We start from the raw sequence: 12,909 nt of genomic DNA, 5'->3' as shown, positions 1-12,909 counted from the left end.
TACCATAGAAATATCCAATATCATAAAATCACGCCATTGAGTTCACGGGGCAAACAAAACAATCAGTAAACATCACATATTACAGTTGCTTCTTGTTGCTATTACCACATAATAAAGTCAAATGGATCTGTGATAAAAGGGTAATACAATTTTTAATTGGTATTACCACATAAAAAGTCAAAATCAAACGGTAATAAAATCTATAATAATCCTAACATTATTATTCTTCTTCAAGTGGATGATCATGTCGAATTTGACTTTCTATTCTACATCCACAATATCATAATAACCTTACAAACAATGGGGCATATGACATATCAAAACATGATCACAAATTTGAACATAATAAAATGGCGCAATATCTGAGGAGAAAAAAATAATAATAATAATAATATTGAATAATCAGGCATTGGACTCCATGTCATCTTCCATCTCACGCACAGCTTGTAGTGGACCACTTCCATGCATAAAGACATTGTCTGATGGATTATTCAGAATCAGAGGCCCATTTCCAAATAAACAAACCTGTGGTTCAATCTGGTTCAACCGGTTCCACTCATCATCTGAGAGAGACCAACTGAAAATGTCTATATTTTTGTTTATCCTGTCAGGCTTCAAGCTACATGGTAGGACACTGGTTTCTCTTTGCAGTCCCCACCGCAATATAACCTACAACCACAGATTACAGATTATAAAAAGCACACCAACATATCACTAAAATCACGGCCACTGTCTTCATTTTTGGCATTCAATACAGAACAGTAACATATGTACTTGTAATTTATTAGTCAATATTATGTTCATAATTGCTGCTAAACCCCACTCATTGCTTGGTGGGCTGTTTGGCAACCAATGGGAAGTTTGTTTTACTAATACAGAGCCAGAACAATTCTGTTGGATAAAGTCTCAAAACCTTATTTGCAATCGGTTAGTATAAAAGGAAAGTATATTCCTAGTCAAAAATAGTTTTGTTGCATTCCTTGTCCATCAAGAAACAGGTTTTGGACTCTTATACATAAATAACAATGCAAAGGATTTGGTGATTTAGACCCAAGAGGCCCTCTCACATTTGAACAGAAGAAGATTCCTAAAAGAATATAATGGTTTCTTTGAAATATACTTTAATATTATTTTTGGGTTTGTGTGTGTGAATTAAGAGTTTGTTAATTGTTTGAGCAAGAGAATGCTATTGGGTGTATTGGCCTTTTGGAATTATGAATATCTTGTTTATGAGTTTGTGAATTAGCATTGAGAGTTTTGTTTTAAGTGTAATGGGATTTGAGTTACTTTTTGTTTGTGGAATGTGTCGAGTGTTTTTGAATTTGTGAGGTTTAGGAATATTTGTGAGAGTCAATGAGTACTATTAGAGAGAGTTCATTTGACTGTAATTGTAATACATATCGTTAATAATATATTTTAGTTGATTTTGCCCGTAGATGTAGGTATGGAGTTTGCGAATCATGTTGTTGTTTGTGTGTGTGCTTTTATTTTATTGTTCATGTATATACACTTTTGCTAGCCCCAACTCCCAATAAATCAACCACTGCTCCTTATTTGCAAATGGCACTTCTCAACTCCTTGCATAAAGCAGGACTTTTTGTTTCTTTTAATTTCCTATCACTCGTAATGACAATTCTGTCCTTGCCCTGTTTGATCCTTATGCATGACCAAGATCCAAAAGATGCAAAGGAGAAGACCATGACTGACTTCAAAAAAAGCCAGAAATCAGATATTGCATTACAATCAAAATTGCAAAACAGGGCATTTGATTGATTTTCTACCAGAAGCCATGCTTCAGAAATTTAAAATGACTAGCAGATACAAAAAGAAGACAAGTTGAAAAAACAAAAATACAAAAGAAGTCAAAAAAAGAAAATCAATAGAAAGACAACAGTTGCATATATAGTGTAAATATTTTAAAAATAAATAAAGCAAAATTTTACTAGAAAAGGTAGAGAGACCGTAATATAAGGAATGTATACAAAAGGTTCACCTAAAGAATACATGAAAAATTCAGCTGATGTACTTTTATCCATGGATGCAGCCAATCATCCACTCATATAATAATATCCCAAAAAGAAGAATTCAGCTGAAGCATGGAAAGCTAATTAAAAGTCCTATTTTCCTCTCCTCCAAATAGAGAGGTAGCATTCCATATTGACCCATTACTATGCCATCCAAACAAACCATTCCAACCAAAAAGCACATCATTAACCTACAAAGGCATCACCCACTAAACCTCAAATAAAGAGAAGGCAAAATACCATCTATTCTCCACTTCATTTCCACATACAGGCAGAAGACCATTTATACATAGAGAGCTAGCATTCCATCTCTCGTAACAGAGGAATATTTCCATCTCTGATAACAGAGGAATATTAGATCTTCCATTTATTCTCCATTTCATTTACACATCCAACACCAATTTACAATAACCATATTACTTTTGATGAGATTAATCACAATTAAAGTTTTTCCAATGCACATTTCCAACCAAAAAAGAGGGCCTTAGGGAATTTGTTGCTCTAAATGTCATCCTAGGCAAAAAAAACTACCCAATTAGAACCTCCCAAAACTTCACAAAAAGAGTAAAAATCAAATTTTCTAGTGCACTAAGCTTCCAAATCAATCATTCCAACCCTTCTCCCCTTGGGAGATAAGAATATAATAAATCTATAAGAGAATCTACTAATTCTTGTTCTCCTAAAACCATGAGTAAACATAAGATTCCAGAAATGGAAGCTCCCATCTTTAGAAATCTCCAACAAAAAATAAAAAAGAAGCATCCCTAATCCTTACTAATGATGAATATGATGAAGATCTTTTAAAGCAGCATTCTTCCACCACACATCATTCCGGATATGAATTCTCCTATTATTTCCACCACAAATTTAACAAATCCAATCCCACCATGTCCTGATTTTAAGGTAGGTAAAGATTAAGAACAAATTGTATTAAGTTTTAAAAGAAGTGCAAAGATTCAAAGACAGTTTAACATTCTATATACTTAATTGCCTCTATTACACAAAAACATTAATGCATAAAAAAAAATTATATAAATATAAAGGAATTTGGGGGGGGGGGGGGGGGGGTCTACATTCATCTAGTGACATCCAAGAAAAAAAGTATTGACAAAACTAGACTTTATTGTCTCTACAGAAACCTCTAGCCCCCCAACAATCAGTTGTTCCTCTCCTTCCAAATGTTCACATAAAACAGCAAAGGAACTACATTCCACACCAAATTCCGGAATGATTTTTGGTGTTCTTTGCCAATATTCAACCATATCAATCCCCGTTCTCAACATGTCTCACCCCAACACTAGAACGAAATTCCACAACTCCATTTCCATTGCACAATGAAGTAGCAAATGGTCCATATATTCCCTATTTATTTTACATGTAACACCAATCCACAATCATAGTAAGGCCATATAACCAAATTTGTCAACTATAGTCACAATGACACCATATTTCACTACTATTATTTGCTTCCATAAAGGATCACTTTCCTTAACAAAATGGCACAACCATTTGCCCAGCATAGCTTAGTTAGAAGGAGAATGTACCTTCTTCTTTCTCGTTTTGAGGAAAAGGTTCAGGAGGAAAAGAAAACAACAGGGGGATCTGAATCAAAGTGAAGGGGAAGATCTGTTTATGATATAGTTAAAAAAGAGTCATCTCATTTCCTAACTTCTTTGTTCTTTCTAATTCGTTCACTTCAAGGCTGGTTTCATAGTTGTTATGGAAGCCTTGAGCATGATGATAACAAAAGCAGTGTCAGGGGGATGGTTTCTCCATTGATAACTTGAGGGGATAAATAATGGTGATATGTCATCTCCTTTTTGTTGATGACAAACTCATTTTTGTGAGGCAAATTCTACACATCTTTGTTATTTAAGATATATCCTCATGTAGTAATGTGCCTTGAGGCGGTTCTAAGTTTGACCATTAACCTAAGTAAATCTGAAATGGTGCAAGTGGGAGAGGTAATGAATATTGAAGAATTGGTAAGCAATATTGGATACTGTGTCTTATCAATCCCAATGAATTATTTGGGTTACCTTTGGGAGATCCATTTGGGCAAGGCATTTATGGGATTCCAGTTTTGATAAAATGTATAGGAAACTGGCTGGCTGGAAGAAATTGTACCTATCAAATGAGGGCATACTCACTCTAACCAGAAGTACCTTATCCTTCCAACTATTTTTGTTTTTCTCTCATCCCATTGCCAGGAGGAGTTGCAAAATTTGATGGAAAATTTTTTCAAAAGGATTTTCTTTTGGATGGTATGGGTGATGAAATTAAATTCCAATTAGTTAATTATAATACTTGTCGTACTCTTATTTGCCATTGAGGATTATGATTAAGAAGTTATTTCTTTTTAATCAAGCTTTGTTGGTAAAGTGGTTGTGGCAGTAGGTGTTAAATGTATATGGAAGAGGGTATTGGATTTTAAAGTATAGCACCACTTGGGGAATTGCTGTTCGGGCAAGGTTAGGCAATCCTGTTGAGTGGGTTTGTGATAGCATATTATAGAGAATGGGACAATTTTGAATGTTTTATCATATATGATGTTAGTGATGGATCTAAAATTCATCTTTGGCATGATTTGTGGAATTGTTATACTACTTTAAAGGAGAGATATCCCAATCTTTTTCTAATCACTAGAGATACAGAGCCCAGAGTGGCAGACTATATAAAGTTCGGAAATGATCAATTTTATTGGAATCTTTTATTCATTAGTGTTGCATGATTGGGAAGTAGAATCTATGGCACGATTATTGGAAGATATATATATGAAGTGAAGTTTCAACATGCGGAAGGTAGATAAATTGAAGTGGATCTCGTTGAAAACAAGGCTTCCAAGTGATGAGCTACTATAAAATATTGGAGGAAGAGGTATAGCTTTGCCTTGGCAGAGAAGTTGAAGGGTGGCTTTCTATTCATAGTGTGCAGCATTAAGGAAGGACTTTGACAATAGATAATTTAAGGAAGCAAGGGGTAGTTATCGTAGATCAGTGTTTTGTGTCAAAGCCATGGAGAGAATGTGAATCATCTCTTTTTACATTGTATGGTAGCTTGGGAGTTGTGATCTATGGTCTTCTTCTTGTTTGGTGTCTCTTGGGTAATGCCTTATTCTGTGATGGAGGAGTCATCATGTTGGACAGGGCATTTTGGCAAGGGGAGTAATGAGGGGATTTGTGAAGTTGTTCCTTTTGTATCTAATGTGGTGTCTTTGGAGAGAAAGGAATGCACGTTGCTTTGAGGGGCAAGAGTTACACATGTTGAAATTGAAATACTTATTTTTGAAGACCTTATAAGAATGGACTTTGACATGTCGTCTGTCTTAGCAGACTTTCTAGAGTTCCCAGATACCCTGAGCTTTCATTTGTTTATTATTTTGCTTTGCTGCCTGTATACATCAGTGTAATTTGGTAGCACCATTCTGCTTTATTAATGAATTATTTATTATAAAAAAAAATTAAAAAAATTAAAACTCTTCCAAAACTACCACACTCCCCCATGTCCTGAAACCAGATAACAAGGCCCCCACCACCACCCCATTCATTACCTTTTTTATTTTCATTATTAGAATGAATAATAAAAGTGAAAGCAGATCACCTGACCTCAAGACTTTAACAACTAAAGAAACCAGAGGCAGCCATTAAATGACATTGAAAACCTCACAATAAAAATGCAAGAGAGAAACCATTTCTTCCATTTTCCATCAAAACCAAACCTTCAAAGCAAATAAGTTAAACAATCCCAATAAACATGATCGAAAGCTTTTTGAATATCCAACTGATGAATTAGTGAATTACTTATAGGATATGACCTATGATTCTACCATCCAGAAATTTGTCAGCCACAAAGATGTAATCTAAAATCTGTGTAGCCTCAACAGATGCATTTTGTGAAACAGCCTTTTGAGTCCATTGTCTAATAATTCGGCCAGCAATTTTTACACACTTCCAACAACACTAATTGACCAAAATCACTAATGTTTTGAGCTCCAGACATCATTGGGTAAAGGAGCAATTAAGTACTTCTCATATATATATATATATATATATATATCTCATAATTTTTTCAAAGAACATTATAATATCTACTTCAACATTGTTGCATAGTGAAACCATAGGGTCCAAGAGTTCTATCACCACATACACTTTAGAGCCCCTAACAACTCTTCCATATCAAATGATCTCTCTAACCTTCCCTTATCCTCCTCATCAATAGATAAGGAAATGCAAACCATCCATCTTCAATCTCTAATCAACATATACATTTGTAAAGGTTATAATAGAAACAAAAAAATCTCATCCTTCGCTTCTGTCTTCTTATAGAAATTACAACTTCAACCCTGAATTCCCTAACAAAATTAGCTCTTTTGAGAGAATTTGGACTCAAAAAATTGTGTTATTATTATCCCCCTCTTTAATCCACACTTACTAGATTTCTACAACCATGAAATTAACTCAAAGTTAACCAGTATGTCTAACTTAGCTTTAAGGCCCTCTATAGTTGACCACTTTTCAAGCAATAACACACTCCCTCTTCCTTCAGATCTAGATCATGAACCTCAATCAACATGCTACTCTTTTAACACTTACTCACCAAAAACCAGCTTATTCAATTTAATCATGATCCTTCTTCAAATCCTTCAATTTTTTTTGGCAAGCATATAACATGGATAATCTTGGAACTCATAAGTCATAACCTAAGAAACATGAACACGGATGCAACTTTAGGCATGGGGACATGGCAATTCTTGAAAAAATAGGACACAACATGGTGGGGACACAAAATTGATTAATAAGTGTGTGTGTGCGCATGCATGTGTAGGTATATTTTACATATTTTTAGGCATATTTATGTTTATTTTACGTATTATAACTGAGTAACCATAAAGGTGTGTGAAAACATATCCAAAAAAATTCAACTAAAAGCAATCGTTAAAAATATGCAAATAAGTGCTCTACTAAAAACAATAATTGAAAACAAGAAACTAACTCTTCTTCTACATTATTTAATAACATAGCATTAACAACAACAGAGTTATAATGATAAAATAAATGTAACTATGTTTGAAGTTTTAACTTTTAACAATGATGTTTAACAAATGAAAGCAGCCTGCTGAGAGAAAGGGGCCAAAGCCCCAACACACTGTCGTTCCCCCAGAGTTCAGTTAGTAAGACATAGCAATTTTAAAAATAAAAAAGCCCCTTAACACACAGTTGCCTTCATGGATAAGAGAAAGGGTCAAAAGGCTGCCATACTTGACCAAGAGAGAGAAAGAGCGAAGAAATTATAATTCCAGCAGCATTGATGACCACCAATTTATGTCACCGGTGTTCGATCAGGTGAGACAACAAGCATTGGAGGAGTTCAATCAAGTGAGACAATAACCATTAGAGCAGATCGAGAGATCGGCAGAAAGAGAGAGAGAAGGCTGATAGAGTTCATTCTAAACTAGAAATTGAGAAAAGAGAGGGAGAGCAGAAGAGCTTTCATTATTTCCCCTTTTTTCTTTTCTTTTGAAAAAATGTTAGAAAATTTTATTCATTAACTTAAAAGGAACGGACATCATGCTAAAACAGCAGAAACCAAGAGGTATGTCTTCTAACCAATAACATTACAACAAGACCTAGCATGTAAAGCCATCAGCTTGGCCACTCTATTCCCATTTGAATGCAAAAAATCAAACTCCCAAGTACACTAATAGATGGAATCAACAATGGTTATACAAGACATCAGTGGCTGTAGTGTATTGTGTGTAAAAATTTTCGTATCAGAAGAGTTTATGAATCGTACAATACAGCGTGCTTATTATAACATAAAAAACATATGCTTTAAAATGTTTTTTTTTTTAATTTATACTTTTATTTGAATCTAACAAGTTGTTACACTTGTTTTTATCACTAAATTATTAGGTTACTTAATTTAGCCTAATAAAATAACATGTCGGTAGATTCTTTTTTTTTTTTTTTTTTTTTTTTTTTTTTTTTTTTTTTTCTCTCTCTTTCTCCTACAAAATTTGGACTACATACTTACACTTCACTTTCATATTTGCAAATTTCTTCTCTATACTATGAATAAGGTATTAACTAACATTATAATTATTATTTTTTTTTTTTTTTGTCATTATTGTTACAAGTCTAAGAAACTAGAATACCAAGAAGAAATACATTTTTAAAAAATCTATTAAAATAAAATAACAAGAAGAGATGGTAAATGTTGATAATGATGAAGAAAATTTCAATGATGAACATGATATTAACATTGGCTTAGATGGAGATGATTAGGCAAGATGATTAATATGATGAAAAGAAATTATTATTTTGGGTCATTTGTAATGCATTATCACTTTTGATTTTAATCAATTTGAATGTGTATGTTATAAACATATGCTAGTTTGATTTATTTAGTTAGCTTGTTAAATGTTATTACATAAGTGATGGATAAATTAGTCATTAGTTGAATATGTTCAAAATTTATAATGAATATATCCTTTATATATGTATATCTATAATTTTTTTTAATAAATTTTATTAAGTGTTTATGTATCTTACAATACACAATATGATATCATACCATACACGATACAAAAAAATCAAAAATCAATTCACGATATGATTCATGTTTTGAAACTATGGTCCCAATGGCTCCGAAAAAGATAAATATTCAGTCAATCACATACCAATAGCATTCGTTGACTCTTAGATTAAAAAAAATGGAAAAGTTAGATCTGTAAAAGGGTTCATGATCCCAAAATGAATCCCTATCTTTCCCATATTGTTACATAGTTCGCCACTTCATAGTTGCTTAATTTTCGAAATAGATTTTTTTCTTTCTCCATTTTTTCAATTAATAGAATAGATAGTTTCCAATGTAGTGATCATCGATGCATAGATAGTTTCCGGCACAGATAGTTTTCTGATGTAATAAATAATGTTTTGATAATTTCATTGGTCTTATCATTTCTCGGCAATGCTCATTTTCTGCCCAGCACAATGCAGCAAACTAATCATGATAATAGGTATTGACTATAATGTGACTTATATGGTAACAAAAATTATAAATTAATTATGTTTTATCATATTATAATCAAGCATTTCACATTATAATTTCTACTTAGTTTGTTTTATGAATAGTGGCCTATTTATTTCTTACTAATCAAGGAAAAATAAAAGAAAGAAAGAAAGTTCCCGTGAAACGTGTACTTTAAAGTTTATGTGCATGACCCTATTCTCCAATATGGGCAAGGAAAATCATATCCATTGGCCTTACCATGTTGGCAGAAAGAAATAAACTACAACACATAATAAATAAATAAAAAGGTATAAACAACTAGAATGGAAACCAATCATGAGGAGTACGAAGTAGAAAATTAGAGTATAACTGAGTCAAAAGTACCTGTTCTGGTGTCTTTTTGTGTCTATCTGCTATTTCTGCAACAACTGACAATTTGAGCATAGGGCCATGCACAGATCTTGATCTCCTAAATGATATACGAGGAGTTCCAGGTTCATCTTCACCACCTGATCCACTGTCCAATGGTCCAGGAGATGAAGTGGGTACTCCTAAAGGTGTATGAGCAGATACATGGATACCTTTCAATCGACAGAACTTCACAAGTTCATCTTGTCTCCAGAAAGGGTGCAACTCCACCTAAGCCAATCATAAATCGCTTCAGAATCCCAAAGTTTCATGGCAATGATGACATGATATATTAAGACCAAGAAACAAAAAATGGTTCTAAGTGCTCAATCAATCCCAAAAAGCATAAAGAAAAACGACACAATGTTCCATCCCCTGAAAGAAAGCAGGTATAGTATAAGACAACGGGATGATGGTATTGTCCGAAAAAATATCTAAAGATCACAAGAAGAAAGTCTGCTGAAACTGAAAAAATATGTCTAACAATAATATTGAGAAGAAGGGGCATGAGAGATGTGAGATATTTTGCAACTATGACTTACCACTTTGGTCCCTTACAAGCTAATTGAAAGATCCATGTACATGCAGCTAAGATTTACCATTTCAGTCCCTCCCAAATTATTCTAATTCCAAAAGAATGACATCCAGGTTATTGTTTCAATTTTTTGTTTCCAATACCAATATTAAGAAAGAAGTCATGAAGGGCCTAACTGCTACAAATGGTGTCCTAAGAGGAGAGTTCCTTAAAAAACAGCTTCAACAAATGTAAGACATATTAAATCTTATTGGAGTGGGTATAAAGATATCTAAAGGAACAAACTTAAAGTGTCCTCAGAATCATATAGAATACATAGTTTTCCAGGAACAAGGCAGAGCATGGTGATGCTTATGGTTTTGGTAATGGCACATGGACCTTCTTCAGAGCCAAGAAAATGGCTAACCTTACCCACCTGGTAGTCCACCCCTTAGATGAACTTTCCAGCTCAGACTGGTTGTATGGTTCCCCCATCATATAATGCGTTTCTCAATGCAAAATGTTAAGTATGGTTGTCAGTGTCCAATTAGTCAGCAACCCATCAACAACAAATCCTTAGTTCCAAATTTTTGGGGTTAGCTATGGATACTTAACAAATTAGACAAGGTCAATTACATATATTTTTTTCCTCCATTCTATACTACACGAAGTCATACTTTATTCTTAATTGACATGTCCTTTTTTACTACTACTAATGTTAATTTTGGTTTTCCTCCACCCTTTTCCATTTCCTCAACTTGAATCAACTCACTCTTCCTTATCGGTGCATTAGTCAAGGTCAGCAACCCATCAATAACAAATAAAAACCAGAGAGAACAAGAGTACATTGTGAGTGAAGACATCACCTAGATCAACCAGAAAAGTTTGTTAGTCACAGATCTGGGTTCAATTTTTTAGTTCATTGAACACTACCACCTGATACATATAAAATTTTCTTGGCTATATATTTGACATATTGTAAAAAGTAATGCTTTTTCCAGGTGGGAATGAATTCTAGTGCTCTCCTTTTCAAATTAAATAATTTAATAAAATGACCATTGATGTAGAGAGCATCCTGTGTCAAAAACCTTTTTCTATATTGAACGAGTTTTACTAGTATGGGCAGACAACTTTGGAAGCATGTAATTGTCTATCTAAAGATCCAAGAATTAACTTTATTGTGCTTCTTTATCAAATTAGCCATAGAGCAAAGTAGAATGTTTTGAATCAAGAAGAAAGTTTACAACCGACCTGATTGACTGCAGGCACAATTTTTGCAAATTTAAGCAATTCTTTGATCTGCTGACTGCTGAAATTGCTGACTCCAATAGCTCGAACCAGACCCAACTCAACAAGACCTTCCATGGCTTTCCATGCTTTCTTCAACCGATTCAAAAACTGCCTATGCTCACTCCCCGACTTCGAAGGAGGATCGGTAGCATCGCCAAACGCAGAGCTCTCCGGCCAATGCATCAAATAGAGATCTAAGTATGAAACTCCAAGATTCTTAAGCGAAACTTTAACATAGTTGTCGATTTTATTGAGTGAATTCATGGTACAATACAGCTTAGAAGTCAGGAACACATCCTCCCTCTTCAGTGAACCATTGAATGCTTTTGTGAGTGCTTCCCCAACTTCAACCTCATTCCCATAAAGATGTGCACAATCTATGTGACGGTACCCAACCGACAATGCGGTTTTTACAGCCTGCACACAGAGGTCTCCGTCACTCTGCCATGTCCCAAGTCCAATGGCTGGAATTTTAGCTCCTGTGTTTAACACAAAGTAACTTCCTTGTGTTCCACCCTTTCCTTTCATTTTCTCAGATTGAATCAATGGCAAGAACTAATAACTAACTCTCAGATAACCCAGTTGCCCAAAAATCACAAGGGTCCAAGAATCAAGTTCAAATTCCAACAAGTTAAAGCTATTTACATATACTGCATATGAAATGACATCCTTTTCCAACCCAAGATCCCAGGAATAGAATTGAGATAACACAAATCAATCAAACACCCAGTAATCAAATACTGATATACAACTCAAAAAAGCTGGATTTCAGAGACAAATCAAAAGCGATTTATAATTCAAGAGAGAGACAATAAAGCATTCCAAGTCCAAGGAAGAAGCATATACAGGGTTGACCAAAAAAACAAAAGCCCACCTTTGTGTTTGGCAAATTGTCCCAATGAGGATGAATAAGATAAAAGCGGCAGTCTTAATAAGTCTACAGAAAACAACAGTTCTACAAGTCTTCTCTCCACCAAATTATAAGACTCTTGAGGACAAGAAAGCAAACCAAAACACTCAAAAGATATGATTGATTTGCGAGGAAAGCACCAAGTCCAAATGAAAGACCAAACAGATCTTTGATCGGTTTTGTCTGAGAGAGGGACAATATATAATATATATTAAAAAAAAAAAAGTGTGAATAAAAATTATTCAAAAGGACAGCTGTGGTCAACAACGGCAACAGAGAGACGCCCCCAAAGCCAAAACTCAAAAACAATACAATAGAGCTTGGCTTGGCTTAGCTGTAAACGACTAAAAGTCAATATCTGTGTGGGTGTCTCTGTCTCTCTCTCTAGAGCAAGCAGAAGCTAGAAATTAATGCAAAACATGAAAGTGAAGTGAACAGTCCGATGCAACAATTTGCCAAAGGGGGTGGTGGGCTATTAGGCTATATTTAAGACTAGTAGAAATTGGAAGGGTTGATTAGATTAGATTAGTACACAACACACACCTAAAATTGAGAGAATGAGAGAAGGGTCTGTTGGTCTACTCCAACCAACAACTAGCTCCAGCAAAGGGTCCACCACCTACCTACCCAACTTAACAAAGCACAACAACAACAACGTCGTTCATTTGATGATAGACATATTATACATACGTACAGCAGACACGGAGAGAGTGGAATGAAATGGTATATTATTTTACCATATCCTGTCATAA

The 12,909-nt window shown here is 34.3% G+C and overlaps 1 protein-coding gene across 1 annotated transcript; it reads right to left on the bottom strand.

Annotated features, from left to right (window-relative positions):
• LOC126717874 (aldo-keto reductase family 4 member C10-like) lies at positions 1–12,638 on the bottom strand. The gene is made up of 3 exons (XM_050419816.1): positions 11,209–12,638; positions 9,420–9,674; positions 1–669 (listed from the first exon to the last, which is right to left on the bottom strand). The coding sequence occupies exons 1-3, from the start codon at positions 11,773–11,775 to the stop codon at positions 403–405; spliced, it is 1,089 nt and encodes a 362-aa protein (XP_050275773.1). The 5' UTR covers positions 11,776–12,638; the 3' UTR covers positions 1–402.
• Between the last annotated feature and the right edge of the window lie 271 nt (positions 12,639–12,909).

This window comes from Quercus robur, chromosome 3 (genome assembly GCF_932294415.1).
Source record: "Quercus robur chromosome 3, dhQueRobu3.1, whole genome shotgun sequence".
NCBI classification, from domain to species: domain Eukaryota; kingdom Viridiplantae; phylum Streptophyta; class Magnoliopsida; order Fagales; family Fagaceae; genus Quercus; species Quercus robur.
Note: the sequence above shows the minus strand (reverse complement) of the source record. Positions and strands in the feature narration are given on the sequence as shown.

Bases quoted from the DNA above. Each gene is read 5' to 3' on its own strand.
- LOC126717874 (XM_050419816.1), bottom strand. From the start codon at position 11,775: ATGAAAGGAAAGGGTGGAACACAAGGAAGTTACTTTGTGTTAAACACA. The intron at 9,675-11,208 runs GTCGGTTGTAAA...TGATTGGCTTAG, and splicing joins TTGTGCCTGCAGTCAATCAG to GTGGAGTTGCACCCTTTCTG. The intron at 670-9,419 runs GTACTTTTGACT...CTGTGGTTGTAG, and splicing joins ACAAAAAGACACCAGAACAG to GTTATATTGCGGTGGGGACT.